Raw genomic sequence first — 23,618 nt, forward strand, 5'->3', positions numbered from 1 at the left:
TGGAATATCTTTCCCATTAGGAGATATATAAAATGCACCATCTGAGCCTCAGCTCCCTCTACATTTGAAGGCCCAGAGATTAAGTTGGTTTCCTCTGCAGCAGGAGGAGGTCACATATGGATTGGGGGCTTCAGAAATTTCAGCCTAAGTCAAGCAATGCATTATAGAAAATTACTGTTCTAGAGCTGAACATGATCAACCCTATTCCATCAGATACATTGACACCCTCCATGCAATATATTCTGTGGATGTATGGTAGGTGACTACACTCAGTTGAGCCTGCTCTAAAAGTGCCAGCAGTCTCATGGAAGAGGTTTATGTGGTTTACCAGTGAGAGTGGTGCAGCAACTTTTTTGCCATTCATTAATTCACCACCAGGTGATCACTGTGGTTACACACCTCTGTAATACACTGTAAATTACCAATCAAATCCCTTTCCCACCAACAGTACATGTTTATGGGAAAATACTTTACATAAAAGCTCACTTAACAACTTAAAATAGGTACTTTTAATAAACTGAAAAGAACTCCACTGTACACTGAGGTGACAAGTCATGGGATACCTCTTAATATCAGTTCCAGACGTCCTTTTGCGTGACGGAGTGCATCTACTTGATGTGACTTGGGCTCAGTAAGTCATTGGAAGACCCCAGCAGAAATATTGAGTCATGCTATCTCTGTAGCCACAAATAATTGCAAAAGGCAGGGCAGGAGATTGTGCATGACCTGAGCTCTGAGTTGTCTCCCCTAAATGTTTAATGGAGTTCATCTCAGGTGACCTGAATGGCCAGCTCATATACTCGAATTGTCCAGAATGTTCTTCAAACAACTGTGACCCAGGGACATGGTGCTTTGTCATCCACAAGAATTCCACTGTATGGGAACATGGAGTCCATAAAAAGCTGCAAATGGTCTCTAAGTAGTCAAACAATTCCCTGTCAATGATCGGATCGGATTGGGTTGGTTGGACCAGGAGACACCATCATGGAGCCACCATCAGCTTGTACAGTGCCTTGTTGACAACTTCAGTCCATGGCTTTGTGGGGTCTGTGCCACACTTGAACTCTAAGCCTTTACCAAATGAAATCGAGTCTTATCTGACTGGCCCCTGGTTTTTTGGTCATCTAAGGTCCAACCCCAGGAGAGGCGCTGCAGTCAATGTTGTGCTGTTAGCAAAGGCACTTGCATCAGTTGTCTCGTGCCATAGGCCATTAATGCCAAAGTTCATCACACTGTTCTAAAGGATACATTCATACATCCCACATTGATTTCTACAGTTATTTCACGCAGTGTTGATCATCTGTTAGCACTGACAATTCTATGCCATCAACCAGGTATTGTCCATGGTAAAAGGCAATGCTTGAAATTTAGTACTCTATGCACATTCTTGGCACTGTGGATCTCGGCATATTTAATTTCTAACAATTTCCAAAACAGAATGTACCATGAATCTAGCCCCAACTACCATTCCACATTCAGTCTTCTAATTCCCTTTGTGCAGCCATAATCATGTCGGAAACCATTTCACATGAGTCACCTGAGTAAAAATTACTGCTTTGCCTGCCCTTTTATATTTGTGTATGTGATACAACCTCCTTCTGTATATGTGCACATCACTTTTCCATGACTTTTGTTGCCTAAGTGTATAAATGTGAGTTCAGTAAGTTATTGTGTCTCCTTACATAAAAAGAACAGGATGGGAAATGCTAGGGTGGTATAGGAGGTATAGTCTGTAAACTCCAGGACCACTCATGGTGGAAGGAGTCACCTTTACTGGAAGACTGTTCCTGTCAGGATGACTAAGAGTCCATTTTGCCTCACATTGTGGTACAGTGTGTGGGGATTTACGTGGAATCTGTCCTATTCTTGCATCTGTGTTCACTGTAGAGTTAACACGCTTTGTGGAAAGTAAACACCCCCAGAAGTGTCTGTTTACTGCTCAGTGATTCATAAGGTGAGCTGCAGAAGGTTTGGATAACTTTGTGAAACACCCTTTAGGTGTTTCTTGTGACATAGTTTGAAGACTTGCAAAGGAGGGGGGAAGTGCGTGACCAGTCAGGCACCGCGCCTTCCACTCTCGTGCATCTTCTAACCCCCACCACCCTCTGCACTCCCACAGGACACAGTCTGTCCCTTAATGCAGTTCTGTTGCACTTAGATGGAGTACACACATTTAATTTTTGTTCTTAATCTGCTATTTTTAATAATCTATGGTTTTTTCCTATCTTCTGCAAGAAAAATATGATCTTAAATGGCCCCCACTCTCACACTCAAATTCCAGCAGTCAAGATTTTTAGTATGTTGTTCATGACATTCCTCTCTACTACTACACAAAAATGTGACATGAATTTTTCCCATATTTGACCATTATTGGTCCTCTTTGACTGGGCTGCAAGTAAAACAATCTTAGTGGGTAAAGACAGTGTACTTGCATCTGGAAGGTAACAAGCTTCCTCCATGGTCAGTCATAAATTTGCCTAACAGTTGTAACAATAAGCAGTAATAATGGCACTATAGAATGCTCTGCCAGGAATGTCTCGCAGAACTACAGTTTAGATAAAATACTTACTGTGCTAAACTGTGAGCTGATATCTGTGACATGCATACCATTTAATCTGGTACTTTTTGTCCCATGAAGATGTAGCACTGGACTGACAATAATCTTTTGTATGTGGTTGACTGGTTATTGTGCACTGATCCTGAATAACAAGGTAGGTCATTAACTGGTATTTAGTCTAGGCAGCAAAATGTAATGTCCAACTGAACTGTAAAACTTCCCCAGAACTTTATCTACACCAGTCAACACGCCAGCTGCATCACACAAAAATCACACTTGACATGACAAAATTCAAATTCCTGTTGTTCCAAATAGCAACGTATCTACAAGCACACAAAAATCAAAAGTATTATCCCACGCAAAATATGTCCCAGACCAAGCCAAAGAGTTTATAGACTTCATACAGTGCAAAATTTCAGTATTAAATTTTTCTCAACCTCCTTACCATTGTCCACATTTCTGACTCAACAATATGCCTGCAATTGCTTTATAGAACTTTCATTTTTGTGAAATTAGTACAAGGTGTACTCCAGCTCAGGAGCAAACAGCTAGAACCCTTCATATCATTTGGGAAGGAAGTCTCACCGGGGAAACTGTATTTTCTACTGGCTCTATTCAAATGACTGGTAAAAAGGTCTGTTTTTCTCAGGATCTTTGTTTTGAATACAACTACTGTGTACTTAGATGTACTGAGCTTTAACAGAAAGATAGCAGCAGTTGAATTAGTTATTTCTTTTGTACAGGGATTTTTTAAAATATATATCTTTCAGATGAATACCATGGACATCAACACTGTTCCTCCACATCCGCAATGCCTAAGGCAGGCTGTTCCAAAACTCCCCCACAAGGCTGGGGTTCTCAGTTTGCCCGCAGGCAGGCATATGCAATATATTCAGCCCACCAGGTGACCCTATTGCACACACTCTGTGGATCGAGTTACTTGGTGACTGCTGCTGCTTGGCCAGGGCAGTATGATCCCCCTATGCTATGGCCCATCTGCCGAACTGTATGTGCATCATCTGTTTACTCACCTGTGCCTGGCTGCCCACAAGTGGGAATTCAAGTTGGAACAGCTTAGCCTAAAGTCTGGACAAGAACTGTTGAAGTTCCTATAGTTTCCATAATCATTGTAAAAAATGTTGTTGGCATCAGCAACAGCTGCATCTTGACGTGCCATTGCCTAAAAGCTGCTATAGTTCTGAAACATCAGATTCCAAGAGCTGATTATTCTGATTTCCTTAGTAGCTCTTAAGCAATCAAAGCATTCTTTTTCCACTGTTTACTGTTTCATGAAGTTCTGCCATTACACAATACATAATACATTTGAGCTAACATCATTTATATTTTATACTGATGATCCAGAACATTGCAACCATCTGATCAATAGCGTGTTTGTCCACCTTTGTAATTTAGTACAACAACAATTGTCCATGGCATGCTCCATGCATGAGTAGCAGTCTTTGCCATCAGGATCCTCCACACCAACACAAGCTAAAGGAACTCATCCTGAAACTAATCACATTTCTGGTCTTGCCTCCACCTTCACTAGTCCCTGTCCTCCACCTGTCTCTTCCATCCTGTGCTCCTATTCCAGCCTCACACGTACCTGTCCCACCAACTCACCTGCAAAGTCATTTCTCTGTGCCTACCCCTTCCCACCCCAACCTAGCAATCCCAATGCTTCACCTAGCAGGCCCCCATTTTTTCCCCAACCACATCCCTTCATGCTTCTACAGCATCTTTCCATATCCTTACTCTGGTTATCTGTCCCTATTCCTGCCTCCTTTGTACCCCTACCCTGGCCAAGGTCACTACTCCCTCCCAGTGGAACCTCAGCACCCTGATATGATATGACTCTGTGTGTGTGTGTGTGTGTGTGTGTGTGTGTTCTCTCTCTCTCTCTCTCTCTCTCTCTCTCTCTCTCTCTCTCTCTCCATCCAATGGACTTTATGCAATAACTAAAGAATGTAATTGCCTTTCAGCTCTTCAATGGCTATGATGAATAGCAATCTATCATAATTCATATTGTCATTCCATCCCATGTTTGTGATTGTTTTACATCACTCATGACTCTTATGAATACACGCAGGGCGAGCTTGCTATGCTGCAATCTCTCATATCTGACTATCCTTCCTTCTCTTACTCTTTCTCTTGGTGTCAAGCCTTTGATGTTGACGTAGTTATTCCCCAGGTTCTCTTTCCTTTCTTGGGATATTCATTCATTCACCACCTTAAAGCTGATGTAAGTTTTGGTCCCCTTCTCCTGTAGTGTGGATTGACTGGGGAAGAACACCTTGAACTGCACCTACTACAGGCAATGATAGAGGTCAGCTGCACACAATACCTGTGCAGATTTTTATATGCACTTCAAGGCAAACACAGTAACCAATCCAACATTGTGGGACTGTTACGTTCCCTTTTGGTTGAGCTCTCTGATAACACAGGGATCACACTGAGAGGATAGTTTGCAGCAAACCAAGGGGTAGATGCCCATCTTCTTGTAGCATCAGGGCTTCTGGCAATGGCCATTGTGCCAGATGGCATTTGCTGCAATTGAATGGTGCCTGCAGGAAGAGCCCTTGACTGGCGCAGGTGGCATCAAAGATGATGTTTAGCAATAGAAACATATTAAATTACATCAAAACAATAGTCATTCTGATCTTGCCATCTCATCACACAGGTACAGATTTCAATATCAACAGTTACAACACTTTGCTCTCCCTACAACGGCTGACCCCTGTGAAGAGGGACAAGCCAAATGTCTGGGAACGAAACAATTCATCCAGTGGGGATACTTTTACTATGACAAAGCCATTATTTTTTGCAGAACATTTTGAAAATAAAATATGAAGTAGGTGAGTCTTCGGAAATATCCGAAATGAATCACCATTGATTAAAGCTGCCTCTGTTGCGCAATCTACAGCCCTTCTGGCTTGTGGTTGTCTGGGTGATATATCAGTGACTATTGCTCCACAAAAGATGTGAATATAGCCCAATGAATCATTTTACACATAGACATTATGCTCCAAACAGACGAGGAGCTACGGGCTGATCTCAAGTGGTGAGGCATACATTTTATGCCAAGGATAATCGAACAGATACAGGCATCTTTATCTTAGCCTTTGAAGGGAATGTCCTTCTGGGAACAGTCATGTTATACAGGAGTGATGCAAAACCTTAGATTCCACAACACACGAGGTGGTTCCAATGCTTATTCTTCGGTTGTACATCATCCAACTGCATGGCATACCCAAAATGTGGCAACTGTGAATCATCACTCTGTGAAGGTAGTCCTGAGCAAGCACCTCTGTGTGTCAGTTACACAGAACTCCATCCTCCACATTCATTGGTTTGCAGAGGCTTCAAGAAAGAAACAAAAATAAAGGAATATAAACCTGCAAGCTTTGTGAGAAAAATAATGAGACTGATAACACCACGAGCAACCGGGCAACGCTGTGTCGTTCTACTTGTGTACACCATTGTGTTCACCCTTACAGATATTCAGTCCAAGTTTCAGCTCCGTATAGCCATCACATGAGAACACCATCAGTGAATTTGTGTTTTTGTTGTGTGTTACAAAAATGAAACAGCAAAACTTAGAGTAACATTATGCCATCAAGTTTTGTGTTGAACATGGATCATCCACGAGTGTGACCATTGGAAAGTTGACTCTGTCCTATAGGGGACATTACGTATCAAAAGCACAAGTTTTTCGATGCTACAAATCATTTTTGGGAAGCCAAGAACATGTTGAAGATGAACCTTGCTCAGGCAGACCTTCAACTTCAAAAACTGATGGAAATATCATACATGTGCATGCTCTTGAGAGACCAGACTGAGATTTAACTATTAAAGTGGCCTGTTAAACTTAGGTTCAGTTGTGTGATCACTGGTGATGAACCCTGTAGTATCCAGAGACAAAGTGGCAAAGTGAAGAGTGGCCCACTGAGACATCTCTTTGACCGGGGGGAAAAAAACCTCTAATGAGCAAATTAGAGATGAAAACAACACTCACTTGCTGTTTTGACAGTAGGGGTCCCGTGTATAAAGAATTTGTTCCTTCAGAACAAACTGTCAACAAAGATATCCAGGAAATGTGTAAATCAACTGAGATCGCAGACAAGTGGATGCTGTATCATGACAAAAGCGCCCCATGTCTGACGGCCACTTTCATCGTGGAATTTTTGACTTCGAAAGACATTTCTGTTGTTCCCACAGCCCCCCCCCCCCCCCTTCACCTGATCTGAGTCCTTGTGATTTTTTTTTCCTTTCTTTGGGAGGGAGGGGAGGGAAGGGAAGGGGGCTTGTGGAGAAGATTCAAAAGAATGTGACCAACATTTAAAAGTCCCCAACCAGTTGATGCCTTTCAGCACTGCTACTGAGTTGTTGTTGTGGTCTTCAGTCCTGAGACTGGTTTGGTGCAGCTCTCCATGCTAATCTATCCTGTGCAAGCTCCTTCATCTCCCAGTACCTACTGCAACCTACATCCTTCTGAATCTGCTTAGTGTATTCATCTCTTGGTCTCCCGCTACGAGTTTTACCCTCCACGCTGCCCTCCAATACTAAATTGGTGATCCCTCGATGTCTCAGAACATGTCCTACCAACTGATCCCATCTTCTAGTCAAGTTGTGCCACAAACTTCTCTTCTCCCCAATCCTGTTCAATATCTCCTCATTAGTTACGTGATCTACCCACCTAATCCTCAACATTCCTCTGTAGCACCATATTTCGAAAGCTTCTTTTCTCTTCTTGTCCAAATTATTTATTGTCCACGTTTCACTCCCATACATGGCTACACTCCATACAAATACTTTCAGAAACGACTTCCTGACACTTAAATCTGTGCTCGATGTTAACAAATTTCTCTTCTTCAGAAACGCTTTCCTTGCCATTGCCAGTCTACATTTTATATCCTCTCTACTTCAATCATCATCAGTTATTTTGCTCCCCAAATAGCAAAACTCCTTTACTACTTTAAGTGACTCATTTCCTAATATAATTCCCTCAGCATCATCCAACTTAATTTGACTACATTCCATTATCCTCGTTTTGCTTTTGTTGATGTTCATCTTATATCCTCCCTTCAAGACACTATCCATTCCGTTCAACTGGTCTTCCAAGTCCTTTGCCGTCTCTGACAGAATTACAGTGTCATCGGCGAACCTCAAAGTTTCTATTTCTTCTCAATGGATTTTAATTCCTACTACGAATTTTTCTTTCGTTTCCTTCACTGCTTGCTCAATATACAGATTGAATAACATCGGGGAGAGGCTACAACCCTGTCTCACTCCTTTCCCAACCACTGCTTCCCTTTCATGTCCCTCGACTCTTTATAACTGCCATCTGGTTTCTGTACAAATTGTAAATAGCCTTTCGCTCCCTGTATTTTACCTCTGCCACCTTTAGAATTTGAAAGAGAGTATTCCAGTCAACATTATCAAAAGCTTTTTCCAAGTCTACAAATGCTAGAAATGTAGGTTTCCCTTTCCTTCATCTTTCTTCTACGATAGGTCGTAAGTTCAGTATTGCCTCATGTGTTCCAACATTTCTACGAAATCCAAACTGATCTTCCCCGAGGTCAGCTTCTACCAGTTTTTCCATTCGTCTGTATATAATTGGCGTTAGTATTTTGCAGCTGTGACTTATTAAACTGATAGTTCGGTAATTTTCACATCTGTCAAATCCTGCTTTCTTTGGGATTGGAATTATTATATTCTTCTTGGAGTCTGAGGGTATTTCACCTGTCTCGTACATCTTGCTCACCAGCTGGTAGAGTTTTGTCAGGACTGGCTCTCCCAAGGCCGTCAGTAGTTTTAATGGAATGTTGTTTGTATAGACCCTCTATATACTCTTTCCACCTTTCTGCTTCCCCTCTTTGCTTAGAACTGGGTCTTCATCTGAGCTCTTGATATTCATACAGGTGGCGCTCTTTTTCTCCAAAGGTCTCTTTAATTTTCCTGTAGGCTGTATCTATCTTACCCCTAGTGAGATAAGCCTCTACATCCTTACATGTGTCCTCTAGCCATGCCTGCTTAGCCATTTTGCACTTCCTGTCGATCTCATTTTTGAGACGTTTGTATTCCTTTTTGCCCGCTTCATTTACTGCATTTTTATATTTTCTCCTTTCATCAATTAAATTCAATATTTCTTCTGTTACCCAAGGATTTCTACTAGCCCTCATCTTTTTACATACTTGATCCTCTGTTGCATTCACTACTTCACCCCTCAGAGCTACCCATTCATCTTCTACTGTATTTCTTTCCCCCATTCCTGTCAATTGTTCCCTTAAGAGTCTACAGCTGCCCCTGGAAATGTCTGACAATTTAAACCTGATTCCTAAATCTCTGTCTTACCATTATATAATCTATCGGATACCTTTTAGTATCTCCAGGGTTCTTCCATGTATACAACCTTCTTTCATGGTTCTTAAACCAAGTGTTAGCTATGATTAAGTTATGCTCTGTGCAAAATTCTGCCAGACGGCTGCCTCTTTCATTTCTTATCCCCAATCCATATACCGAGCGAGGTAGCGCAGTGGTTAGCGCACTGGACTCGCATTCGGGAGGACGACGGTTCAATCCCGCGTCCGGCCATACTGATTTAGGTTTTCCGTGATGTCCCTAAATCGTTCCAGGCAAATGCCAGGATGGTTTCTTTGAAAGGGCACGGCCGACTTCCTTAACCGTCCTTCCCTAATCCGATGAGACTGATGACCTCGCTGTTTGGTCTCTTCCCCAAAACAACCCCCCCCCCCCCCCCCCCCAATCCATATTCACCTACTATGTTTTCTTCTCTCCCTTTTCCTACTGTCGAATTCCATCACCCATGACTATTAAATTTTCGTCTCTCTTCACTAACTCAATAATTTCTTTTATCTCATCATACATTTCTTCAATTTCTTTGTCATCTGCAGAGCTAGTTGGCACATAAACTTGTACTACTGAAGTAGACATGGGCTTCGTGTCTATCTTGGCCACTATAATACGTTCACTATGCTGTTTGTAGCAGCTACTGAGACTGGGAACAAAAATTCCAATGGTGTGTATAGCTGTTGAATGGAAATACTTTGAAGAGGACAATATTGTTTGAAAAAATAAAAACTTTTCGCTGATAAAAAAAAGCCTCATTACTTTCCTCACACACCTAATAGTGACCTTGTGTTGTATACTGAGGCATGACAAAATACGAACCCCTACATCATACTGATATGACCTATTGTGCGAAAGTCACAGTCATCACACCCACTATCTCTTTTTTTCCTAACTGCTTCTCCCACCACCCTCCTCTCTTTGGGAACTCTTACCCACATCCTGTCTGAGGAACAGCTCCCTATTCCAGCCTCTAATGGTGACAGGGCTCTCTCATGGGACTCATTTCCCTGGAAACATATCAAGAGGGCCGACACCAGCCAGTGCCTGAAGCAACTGCGGTCTGTGGGTCCTAGGAATGCCTACTCTTCATTTGTTCCTACACTCATTGTGGATAGTCCCTTACAAGAATCCCAGCCACCAAAGAACTAAAAGAAGAAGAATGGGAACAAGGCTTCTCTGGTGACTCCGGAGGTGCCAGATCCCCCATGCAATCGGATTCTGAGCCAATTCTCATTTAAGGGGTTCTGTTCCTTTCGGTGTTAGGCAATGATCCTGGGGCATGTCTGGTCCTTGTGGCCCATTCATGCCTAACTTGGGCAGCAGTAACATGATCATTCAGTGGAACTGTAGCTTGTCACCTGTCAGAACTACTACAACTTACATCCTCCTCTTCTGCAGTTTGCATTGCTCAACAAGGAATGCACTTCACTGATAACTATTCCACAACACTTTGTGGTTATTGTGCATTCTGTTGGAACCATGCTGGCCCTGTGAGGGCATCTGGAGGAGCCTGTGCTTTGGTTGCACAGATGTCATCAGTGATTGGATTCCCATTTGTACCACACTGAAAGTAATAGTGGTGTGGGTGCAAACAACCTCAGCGGTTATCATTTGCAAAGTTCATTTACCTCCAGGTAGGCTACAGGATTTTAGTGCACAGCACCCTTTGAAGGAGTATCACTTTGTCTGGTAGGGGCTTTTCGACAGACCAACTTAACAACTATGCTCTCCCCCCACCCTCTCCCTCCCTTTCTCCCCATGGTACCTTTCCAGCTACCTGCCTAATGATGCGTTCTCTCAACCTTGTGGCTGTGCTATTTCAGTCACTACATCAAAACGTTGTAACACCTACCACTTTCGATACTGTTGCTTTCTTGTCACTGCTAGAATGACCATTTACAATACAGAGGGTGTTTTGAAGAGCAAAGTGGCAGTTGCGAGCCTCCAGTTACTTTTGCCGCTCTCACCCCTCTCCTTGTCAGATTGTACTGACAACATTGTGCAAGATGCCTCAAATGCAGTCACCCATGCCACTGGAACTGCTATTCCCCTTTCTACAGCCCCCCCCCCCCCCCTCCAATTCTACAGGTCTCCCTACATTGCTAGCCAGTGCCTTGGTGGACCAAGAACATTGCAATAACTACTCAGAATCACCGAAGAGCCCTGCAATGTTTCGAGTGACATTCTTCATAGATCAACTTTCACTTTCAAGTGGCTTCATGCTGAGGATCAATATCTAACTAAACACAGTAAGAAGGAATGATGGAAGCACTACATCTTCTCCCTGCAACTGTATACTTCTTTCTTAACTAGAGGGAGAAGATAAGTAATTGCAAGCATCTGACTTAAGACAATGAATGAACATCATTTAAGTTGAGTAGGATTGATGTAGAGGAATTATTGACAAAGTTTAAACTTTTTGTAAATCACAACCTGGGGAAGTTCATGCTGAGTAAGTGGATTAAGGACAGAAAAGAGCCACAGTTATTTGATAAAATTTGGAAAATGCTGAGGAAGCAGACTGTTGCACCCTCAGTTCAAAAAAAGAGCGCAGAAATTAAGACATGCAAAAGTTAGAAGAAACTCATGTATATGTAAAATGATTGATGCACAAAGCATACAACTTCCACTGTCACGCCTTAGCAAAAGATCTTGATGAGAACCCGAGAAAATCCTGGTCCTACACGAAATTGCTAAATGGATGGAAGGCTTCTATTCAGTCACTCGTTGACCAGTCTGCTGTGGCAACAGAAGACAGCAAAAGGAAAGCTGAAGTTTTAACTTTAAAGTTTAAAAAATCATTCATACAGAAAGGTTGTACAGCTAAATGAGAAAAAAAAACATGCAGACGACTCCCGAATATAAGATGGGTAAAAGGAAGGACCCACAAAATCGCAAATCAATATCCTTAATATCAGTTTACTTCAGAGTTCTTAAATGTTTTCCAAGTTAGAATATAAGAAATTTCTGTGGAACAGAAAAGCTTCTGTCCACAAAGCAGCATGGATTTATGAAGCACAATGACCTTTTCTCACATGATGTGGCGACAGGCAGATTCTATATTCCTAGACTTCTGGAAAGCATTTGACATGAGCCCCCCCCCCCCCTCCCCCTCCCCCTCTAGACTGTCAATGAAGGTCCAAGCGTATGAATTAGGAATTAGATTCCCAGCTATGCGAGTGAGCGCCTCAAAGACTTATTAAATAATAGAACCTAGTTTAATGTCCTCGACAGTGAGTGTTCATCAGAGACAAGGATATCATCAGGAGTGCCCTAGGAAAGTGTGATAAAACTGCTCTTGTGCTCTGTATACTTTTAATTATCTGATGGATTGGGTGAGTAGCAATCTGCAGCTTCCAGAATCTGCAGCTGTTTGCTGATGACAGTGTGGTGTATGGGAAGTTGTCATCATTGAGTGAGTGTAGAAGGATACAACATGACTTAGACAAAATTTTTAGTTGATTTGATGAAGGACAGCTTGCTCTGAATGTAGAAAAATGTAAGTTAATGCAGATGGGTAGGAAAAACAATTCCATATTGTTCTAATATAGCATTAGTAGTGTGCTGCTTGACAGTCATATCAATAAAATATGCATGTGCTATGTTGCAATTCAATATGAAATGGATTAAGCACCTAAGGGAGGTAGTAGGGAAGACAAATGGTCCATTTTAGTTTCTTGGGGAAGTTTAGTAAAGAGTCTGTATACAGACACACTGTAAATATGTAGCATTATATTTTGTGATGTTACTTGATAATGCCCAAGGGGATGACATTGGCTAATCTGAAATGACACTCCCCCCCCCCCCCCCAAATTAGAAATAGCTTCATGCGGAAAAGATGAGGCATACGTTTTTAATGAGAGAGTGGAGCAACTTAAAATCACTTAATAAAAGCAAGTCTTCTGGTCCAGACTGTATACCAATTAGGTTCCTTTCGGAGTATGCTGATGCATTAGCTCCATACTTAACAATCATATACAACCGTTTGCTCGATGAAAGATCTGTACGCAAAGACTGGAAAGTTGCACAGGTCACACAAATATTCAAGAAAGGTAGTAGGAGTAATCCACTAAATTACAGGCCCATATCGTTAACATCGATATGCAGCAGGAGTTTAGAACACATATTGTGTTCAAACATTATGAATTACCTCGAAGAAAATGGTCTACTGACACACAGTCAACCTGGGTTTAGAAAACATCGTTCCTGTGAAACACAACTAGTTCTTCATTCACATGAAGTGTTGAGTGCTATTAACAAGGGATTTCAGATCGATTCTGTATTTCTGGATTTCCGGAAGGCTTTTGACACTGTACCACATAAGTGGCTCGTAGTGAAATTGCCTGCTTATGGAATATCATGTCAGTTATGCGACTGGATCTGTGATTTCCTGTCAGAGGGGTCACAGTTCGTTGTAATTAACAGAAAGTCATCGAGTAAAACAGAAGTGATTTTTGGCGTTCCCCAAGGTAGTGTCATAGACCCTTTTCTGTTCCTTATCTATATAAACTATTTGGGAGACAATCTGAGCAGCCATCTTCGGTTGTTTGCAGGTGACGCTGTCATTTATTGACTAATAAAGTCATCAGAAGATCAAAACAAACTGCAAAACAATTTAGAAGAAATATCTAAATGATGTGAAAAGGCGCAGTCATCAGAAGATCAAAACAAACTGCAAAACAATTTAGAAGAAATATCTAAATGATGTGAAAAGGCGCAGTTGACCTTAAATAACGAAAAGTGTGATGTCATCCACATGAGTGCTAAAAAGAACGCGTTAAACTTCAGTTACACGATAAATCAGTCTAATTTAAATCCGCAAATTCAACTAAATACCTAGGAATTGCAATTACGAACAATTTAAATTGGAAGGAACACATAGAAAATGTTGTGGGAAAGGCTAACCAAAGACTGTGTTTTATAGGCAGGACACTTAGAAAATGTAACAGATCTACTAGGGAGACTCTTTTTAGAATACAGCTGCGCACGGTGGTATCCTTACCAGATAGGACTGACTGAGTACATCAAAAAAGTTCAAAGAAAGGCAACACGTGTCACAGAAATGATACAGGATTTGGGATGGACATTATTAAAAGAAAGGTGTTTTTCTTTGCTATGGAATCTTGTCATGAAATTCCAATCACCAACTTTCTCCTCCGAATGCGAAAATATTTTTTTGACACGACTTACATAGGGTGGAATAATCACAAAGATAAAATAAGGGAAATCAGAGCTCGCATGGAAAGATACAGGTTTTCATTCTTCCCGTGTGCTATACGAGATTGGAATAAAAGAGAATTGTGAAGGTGGTTTGTGAACCCTCTGCCAGGCACTTAAATGTGATTGGCAGAGTATCCTTGTGGATGTAGATTGCGAGTATCAATGTATGTCACAAATGGTCATATCTTTTGATAGCATTGACTTAGAAGCTCTGACAGATCTAACTGTACCTGAGAAAAACGGTTTGAAAAGTCAGTACAGAAACCTACAAATCATATTAATATTTAAAAGATTGTATAATTAGTACATAGTAAAAATATGAAGTCAACTATTATAATATAACAATTATTGATCAGTCTTTCCTTATCCCCTCCAGTAAGTCTGTCCCGATCCAAGATTTTGGCCGACTTTTCTGTAAATCTTCCTATTTCCTAAACCTTTTTCTTCATCCCCATTCCTTTCACTTGAATCTTTCTGCCAGAAGGAGCCACTGCCTCCAAAAGATCATGTGTTTCCATATGTTTTTGTGTTTTTCGTGCCACTCTTTATCACCATTTTTTTTATCTATTCTACTGAAATATTGATCTTTGTTTGGCCCAGTTTTCGGTTTTTATCCATCCTATTAAAATACTGATCTTTGTTTGGCAAAGTTGTTACTTCACAAAGCTGAGTTGGCAAATGCATGCTTTATGTTAAAAATGTCTGCACGATCTAAAGGGTAGGTGTTCAGTTTGTGCTTCATTGCGTGATCACGTGCTGAAGATTTGCCATGATGGCTGCTTATTCTTAAATCTAGTAGCTGAACCAAAGCCCATTTTTGTATGCTCATTTCTCCTCATGGGGAAATGTGGAAAAGAAAGCTGTTTTTAAGCAATGGATCTTTACTGTCCTGGTGTTAGTGGCTGAGTGTCTGATGCTACTTTCTTCTCTCCCTTTTGCCCCATCCCCCAATTTTGCTGCACCTTACTATTGCCAATCAAAATAGGAAAAGAAAAGTTTAATGAGCATAGCATTACTTTGTGGTTGTTACGAGTTTTGCAAATCTGCTGTGGGAAGTGTAAGGTTTGAGTGATGTCCCACATAAAATTTACACCTCATGTACCAATTAATCATTACTAATTGAACTGCTCCACATGAAGTCACCAATACCTGGATGCCCATCGCCACCACTTCCAGCATCTCTTATAAACACGGAACTACATGTTTTTGAACATTACTATTACCTATTCTTTTTTTGTTAGTTCATTGTTACTAGAATCTTAAGCATGAGGCATGTTTTATGTGGAACACCCTGTACTTTCAGGTCAGAAGTCATAACTTTTAACTGACTGGTTTAATAACAATAAAATACAAACAGTGCTTTACAAAAGTTTACAAATATCATACATTTACAAGCATCCTACCAGACTTATAAACATTCATTACAATAGTGAGATTACTGTGATACACTTTTTCATACAAAAGAGTCTTATACTAGATATGGTCTTTTTTGGTCAAATGTATAAATATGGATCTTCACACTAGAAGCAGTGCTAAAGTGTTTTCAGTGTACACTGATATTTAGCACACTAATAAAATTCGTCTTCGAAAACCGTCAGTTAACTTGTGGAGCACATAGCCAATAAATAATAGAAGCGAAAATGATTTGGTATTGTTGGCATTACAAAATTCCATACGTATTTCGGTATTTAGACCAGTGTTGACAACATAAGTAACAAAATATTGAGCAATTAATCACATTCACAACAAACAATCTTTTATGCCTCGAGGAGTAACATACATATTTCCTTTACAGCATTTTCACTTCCATTCAATTACTGAAAGAAACATAACATCCAATGTTATTAACATTGTTTTCTTGGTAGTAGGAACTGCATAAAAAGCTAAAAAAAATGACTTGCTTGCAATTATTCACAGGATGATTTTCAAACTTTTTGGCTGACTTGGTATTTTACATACGAGGGTAATCCCAAAAGTAAGGTCTCCTATTTTTTTTAGGTACATAGATCTGTTTATTTCTATAATGGTTTACATCAGTTTACAGCTTGAACATTTTCGATATAATCACCATTTCTGTCGAAGCATTATTGTAGACACTGTGGCAGTTTTTGTATGCCCATATCATACTAGCTCGTCCCCATGCTGTTCTGAAAGTTATGATTCTCTTGCTTTCACCTCGTCGTCGGAGCAGGATTGCTGAGGTACTGTGAGACTCTGAAAAAACTCAAACGGGCAATTCAGAACTGGAGAATAGGAATGCTGAGCAAGGGGGTACACATTCCCTATGACAACGCTCGCCCACGCATTGCTCGGCAAACCATTGCTCTCCTCCAACGGTTTTAGTGGAACACCACCCACCCTATAGTCCTGACTGGGCACCCAGTTCCATAGGTTAAAAGAACATTTGGCTGGAAAGCGATTCAGCTCCGATGACGAGGTGAAAGATGAGGTTCATAACTTTCTGAATAGCATGGCGGTGAGCTGGTATGGCATGGGCATACGAAAACTGCTACAGCATCTACAAAAATGCATTGACAGAAATAGTGATTATATTGAAAAATATCTAAATTTTAAAGCTGTAAACTGATGTAAACCACTGTAGAAATAAACAGGTCTATGTACTTATAAAAAAAAATAGGAGTCCTTACTTTTGGGATTACCCTCGTATATACCCTACGACCATTGCCTTGTCAAAGACTAGGTGCTGTGATAGCTGCCAACTACACTAAGAGACTGATGGTGTCGTATTGATTTGCTGATGCAAGGTCTACGAGGAGCAGCAAAGGCTTTACGTAATGGCATCTACACCATTCATTTTTAAACTGTTTCTGTCAAAGTTGGCAACATGTTAACAGATTTAGTGGCATCCCCAAATAAACTGGGGTAGTAACTGTCAAAATTAGCCATGACAATGTGTGTTACTGTTATGTTCAAGAGTACCACTATGAAAATTATCCTGTGCATTACAATTCATTTGATGATCAGGGTTGACTGAGTAATTGGCATGAGTTGTTAATTAAAAGCTTCATAAAAATGGAATCAATAAGAACTTTTCTATGAATGTTCTGTAATGGTTTTGTTTTTAAAAATACAAAGCTACCTTAGACCAATGAGAAGTAGAATAAAAAATATGTTTCAATGTAAGAACAAAATTACTAAAAAAAAACCTGAAATCAAAGGTATTTTTGATGGGAGATATTAAGAAACACCCACAATAAAGATGCTATACTTTCAAAGGATATGAAAGTTACAGCACCACTTCTCTGTTACCTTATTTTGCCCATTTAGTATAATATTTTATTTTGGTCTTGTTAAGTTTCAAGCTTTTAACTTCTGCTTTCTATTTGTTTTTTATGTAAATATTCATCATAGACCTAAATATTGTTCCAATGATTTTAGTTAGTAAAAACTGCAACAGGAAAATTAATGTGAATGGTCTATGGTAATATTAATTTATAGAGAAATTACTATTGTTGCAAGCCTGTTTCTCAATGTGGAACAGTATCCTTCTGCGGACTCTTTATTGTCTTATTTTGAAGTGCAGTATCAAAATATAGTATCTTATTTTGTCTTTACTAGCTGAAAATGCAATTTAAAGTTACTGAAATTGCTGAAAGTGACATATTAATAAGAAGTTATCCCGTATACGGGTCCTGTATTCTTATTTTTAACAAAAATCGTAACTTTGCACTGTAAAAACCCTAGCACAGAATGGAAGTGGAATGTACTGCCTTCATTTTGTATATGGTCACAGGTATGGAGTAATATAATATGCACAAAGGATAAGTTACATTACATTAATGAGTAGACATACAGGAAAAAATAACTATGTGCATTGTGTACTACACCTGATAACAAGCAGGATCAAGTATAATAAATAGTTATAGACATAGTAATACAATTTCGTACAAGATATGTGCTCCCCTCTAGGCTCAACAATAATTCATTTGACAGATGAAGAAAGCACAAAAAACATCCTGTATATCTTGGAGCATAAATCTAGATATGACTATGCTTCTGCATGAGCTTTCAGTTAATTAAAAATAGCTATTGCATTGTTGTACCAGCAACCATTTGTTCCCCTTGAGCCTCGTAAAATAGAAGCATCAAATTTTGAAGTTCATAATTTTTGTTCTTTCTTTTCCCTTTCAATCCCCCCCCACAATTTATCACATGAATGGTGCATAAACAGTAAATCAAGTTATCACAAAGGACAGCTACACTCTTATTATTATGCCACAATGCATATCATTTCATCAAGTCTCAAATACAGCAAAGTAAAATTTTTCACTGTAGTTTACAAAGTATCTTTTGACAGAATACATTTTACTGATGTTTGGTTGGCTGATCTACAAAATTCATTTATGCCTGTAGTTATGACAAGTGTAAAATCTGTCACCAGTACAAACAGCAGAAGGCCAATGGCATGCTTCTATTTGGTTTCCAGAAGGTAGTCTCTTACTTGCATGCTTATGACATAAAATGGGTTAATGTCTGCAATATTACACGATACATGTGACTATTCTATTCAAATGGTTTTTAACTAGATTTTTAACAGAGTCAATGGAATTAGGAAGGTATTTAAAAATTACTGCCTTCTTTACTGGAGTGATCAGGAGTTATAACTACATGTTAGCAGAATACACACATGCTTTGAACAGGATGCATACAACTTGGAAAACAAATAACTACTTGTGTCATACTACTTGATTTCACTACCAATGAGCAAAATGAGTGGGGCAGTTCCATTATAGCAAGGGTCACAATTGAGCATGCATTCCTATATTGTTGTAAGGTATTTAAATTAACTTGTAAGATATGAAAACTATCCCAGCTAGTGTTTCCCATGTTTGGTTGTATTTTCATACATGCAAGATAAGCTCTCTTAGTCCAATGCCACTACACTAGCAGATGGAAAGTAAGCACACTCATAGAAAATATTTTCAAACAAAGGCATTAAGATAGGATAGACAGAAGAATTAGCAGAAAGAGAGAGAGAGAGAGAGAGAGAGAGAGAGAGAGAGAGAGAGAGTGAGTGAGTGTGTATGTGTGTGTGTGTGTGTGTGTGTGTGTGTGTGTGTGTGTGTGTGTGTGTGTGCGCCTTGGTTAACTGTTATAATTTTTTTGTAAAACTGTGAAAGTGTAAGACTTTTATTCAAAATGTGTGTGTGTGTGTGTGTGTGTGTGCCTTGGTTAATGTTATAAATTTTTTGTAAAACTGTGAAAGTGTAAGACTTTTATTCAAAATGTCCATAGGGCTTTACCACAATGTTGCTGATCAAACAGATTCCTATTGTTTCACTGAGATACATACCTTTTCTGAAAGTATTTTTTTTTTAGTTTCTTTTGACACTTCTACACTATTTAATGCATTTTATAATACTATATGGTTACATTGTATAGATGCATTACAAAATTTTGGATGTACCTTGGTCATTTGTGATATGTATGTACATAAATTAACAGATGCAAAATGTTATCTTACACATTTATGAGTTACTCATAATAAATTTATCTTATCTCATTTCTCTGTGAATTTCACTTGCTTGAACAAACATCAGCAAAACAAAGGCAGTGACTTGTATGAGGTTTTTATAAAATGACACAGTGCATAAACAGTTTGATGTGCACATTACTAGAAGACTAGTCAAATAGTTTATCAAAATATATGCAGCAAATATTTGTTTATTGACACAACTTTATAATCAAATAAATTCTCAAAATATGGCAGTGACTTCTTGCAATGAAAGATGCTGATATTGTATAGGGATTGCATGTAGATTAGTATATGTACAATTGTAAGTTCTTTAATGAAATGTTATATTACACAAATTTTTATCCGGGAAGTATAGCTCGAACTGTGGAGAAAACTAGGTGCAAAATTCAGAACATGACAATTATTGTAGTTGCAGGAGTGACAAATAACTTCACTTGTGACAATCATATGGTGGGTTCAAAAACTGATGAATCCATATTCAGTATATTTTTTCTTTGCCAGTCGTATCTCCATTTGTGAGTTAAGTATTCTCTTACTGTAGCCCTCTTATTCAAGTCCCTTTTCTTACACAAAGCTGAAATGAGTCATTACAGACTATTTAAAAACAAGCTTTGAGAAACATTTTGAAATTTGTAGATTTTTTTACTAAGTTATAAAACTGTAGCAAATTTTTTAAGCAAAATCAAACTGATTTTGTCAAATTTGCCAGTGAAATGTAAGAAGGCTGTGAGGATGCATTAGTGAGTTATTGAAAAAATCAAAGCACACAGCGAAAGAACTGGGACTTGCCTTCATGCTACTTAGTTCAGCAGACAACTATACCACTCTACAACAATGATATGGAATGTGGCTGCCTACAAGGCCATATCTTTGGGGAGAAAAATGAATTCTGTACTTCTACAGAGGTAGTACAGAAATTTGCAAAAACCAACCTCTTTTTCACAATGTATATACCTGGCAAGATATTTTAAAAAATGCTGATACACTTTATGGCAATATTAACACAATGTGGTTCTCATCCAATAAGCAATAGATTCATTTGTTCCAGCTAGTGGTAGATAATCTTCATCGCTGGTGATAAGCTGTCCCAACAGTCTAGTGTACCTTTACTTTTATTGGTGCACACACAACTACCTGAAGCTGACAGACAACCAGAAGGGAATGTCACAGTCACTACATGCCACCTTCATCCATTGCTCGGTTCATGTCTTCAACCACTCGCCCTAGTTCTGGCCGCAGTTCAGAATCTCGTCGAAATACTGTGTCGAGGAACTGGGGATCACCAAAGAAGTTGAAAATTGAGTCAATTCGTGTGATGCTCTTGTCAGTAAGGTGGCGTCCAACCAGTAAACCCAGCGCTGTACGAGCTTCAGCCAGGGCAGTTAGAAGATACATACGATCATAACTAAAATCCACCTGAAATATGAAATAAGAATAAGTGTGGAAAAAAATACAACTATATCATGTGTACTTGCACAGGAAATCAATGTGCCACTTAATCCCTTTTTTACTTGGTGGCAGTTTCATTTTAAAAATCTAATATCCTAAATTTCTAGTATTATTCTCTAAATGAACAAGTTAACTATCCTCTTTATAAAATATGTAAATGCAAACGTAATAAGACACACAATAACAAATTATTTATTACTACACTTCGGAAACACTATTAACTAGGGATGCCATCTTTCAAGAAAGCCTCAATCAAATGAAGTGAAGAAAATGCTAATATTTTACAATAAATATCATTAGTAATGTCCTCAATTTGTTGTATGTATAATTTTGAAACATACCAAAATGTAGTTTTAACATTGTGTTAACACAAAAATAAAAGAGAAAGTCTTCTCATTTTCACTCTTACTTATAATGTACAGATTTGCCATTTATACAAGGAATGAATTTTTTAATGAACATTTAAATGCAATATAACAAGTCCAGTTCAAAGTCTAGACAAAAAAACAGAGAGAAAAAAATCTTGAAGAAAACGTCCAAAAGTAACATGACCACTGTTTTGTATTTTTGAATGCCTATTTTGTGTAGTTCTTTGCTGCTTTCAGTAGTCCTTTACTGCCCCCCCCCCCCCCTTCCTTTTTAAGAAGATTCAGGAATTCACCCCAACATTCAGAAAAGTTCACTTTTATTGGAAGTTCGCTTTTCACCATAGCTCTGGACATCCAGTTTCTTTATTCTGATCGCTGGTTCTAGATCATATTGAAAATTCTTTCACCAAACGATTTACTGGCAGGAACTGAAATTATGTGTAACATGCGCTAAGCAACTGAGAAAATGAAATCTACCCAAACCTGGTCTTCTGCTTTACTTTTTGTCATGCCCAGCTTATGCCTTCTGGAAATCACAGAATTCACTGCATAACTGATCTTCATCGAGGTTGAAATTCAATTTAAAACACAGTGCCATTGCAGATGAAAATCTTCCTGTTCTTTAAGCAAAAAGACTGAACACATTGTTCTCATAAAAGTCATATTTTTGTGATAAATAATTAATGTAATGTGTCAAAAAAAAATTGTGACTCGTTTTCAGAGCTCAACGTCTGTGATTTGCTATTTCTTCCACAGCTTCATTATATTTCTTTTCTAATAGTTTATCTTGCTTCCTGCTATCTAGGTTGCCCTTAAGGTAGCTTATTATTCTGTCCAACTCAACAGAAGTAACTAAGCTGTTTTCCAGTTTTCTAATGGCAGTTTCAAACTGGGGTAAAATACAGTGCAGAAAACCAATAGCTTTCAGGAAAAGAAGTTCAGTATCTTCAGCATCATGCTGCACATTTGATGCCACAAACTACCAAATCAGTCTTGAACAATCTTTCTCAAGCTCTGAAATAAAATAGTTGCTGGTAGACCAGCAGTATACAATTCTGTCAATTGCAGGATGTAGTGAGTGCCATTTTAAACATCTCCACTAACTCTAAAATTCTCTCAGTGATTGAACATGTGGAACAGAGAAACAAAATTCACTGTCGATTTTGAGAACTCGAGCATCATAATGAAATGTTTTAAGACCAAGTTTTACGGTATTATTAGTTTATGGTGAGGCAGTTTCAACTGGCTCTCAAAGTCAATAGATTTTTGTTTTTCAGTAACACAAAAACAGATTTTTTTTGCCATAGTTCACTAGAGCATTGTCAGCGTTATAGGACCTTACTTGGTTAAGATGAAAGACATTGGATTGTTTAATGTTCTCTATTCCATGAAAAATATCTTTGTGGATTTCTTTGGAGTCTTCATAAAAATCTAGCAATCTCTGATGTATCCTGCAGTTTTATATTTCCTCAGTGCGGAGGGGGAAAAAAAAAATAAATAAAAAACAAAAAACTTTATGAAGCTCATCATGACTATATGAGCCAAGAATTTTTTCGATATAGTTGTTGTCTTAGTTCTTCCACATGAAATTTTATATCCAGTATTACTATCTGGAAACAAGGAATGATGCAATGATAATCCTGTGACTTGTAGCTAAGGCCACATTTTACTCTGCAATAAACAGATGCAACTTCAGCACGTATCATGACATTGGACATACATTTCTTCACAAAGAAAGTTGTGATTGTTTTTAGCGCTCCATACATGAATCTGTAAAATTGGAACTCTTATAGGGTCACTTTGTTGTCAGTCTGTCTGTCTGTCTGTCTGTCTATTAAGATCCCTTTTTCTCTGGAATGAGTATATGTACGAAGATGAAATTTATGTCACATACTTAAGTATGTGGTCCTTGGCAGCATAAAAGATTTAAGCTTCCAAGTCAGTGTAGTCTAAAGATATGGCCGATTAGGTCACGTTTTTTCTACACACTCACTCATCAAAAGTTATAGGGTGCTTCCCACTGACATAGAATTATGAAATTTGTCAAAAAGCAAAGTTTTATAGTATCAGTTAATGAAAAAATCTGAAAATTGTTAATTCATAATTATATCATACAACATTCATGGAATTCCAAGGACCAATATCTTGCCAGTAT

The 23,618-nt window shown here is 38.9% G+C and overlaps 1 protein-coding gene across 3 annotated transcripts in view; it reads right to left on the reverse strand.

Annotated features, from left to right (window-relative positions):
* Positions 1 to 15,467: 15,467 nt before the first annotated feature.
* Positions 15,468 to 23,618, reverse strand: part of LOC126281178 (tumor necrosis factor alpha-induced protein 8-like protein) — an 860,942-nt gene continuing 852,791 nt past the window's right edge. For all 3 annotated transcript variants that reach the window (XM_049979869.1, XM_049979870.1, XM_049979867.1), the window contains one exon: positions 15,468 to 21,062. In XM_049979869.1, the coding sequence (XP_049835826.1) occupies positions 20,820 to 21,062 (243 nt within the window). In that variant the 3' untranslated portion in view covers positions 15,468 to 20,819. The remainder of the gene's footprint in view (positions 21,063 to 23,618) is intronic.

This window comes from Schistocerca gregaria, chromosome 7 (genome assembly GCF_023897955.1).
Source record: "Schistocerca gregaria isolate iqSchGreg1 chromosome 7, iqSchGreg1.2, whole genome shotgun sequence".
In the NCBI taxonomy this organism is placed as follows: Eukaryota; Metazoa; Arthropoda; class Insecta; order Orthoptera; family Acrididae; genus Schistocerca; species Schistocerca gregaria.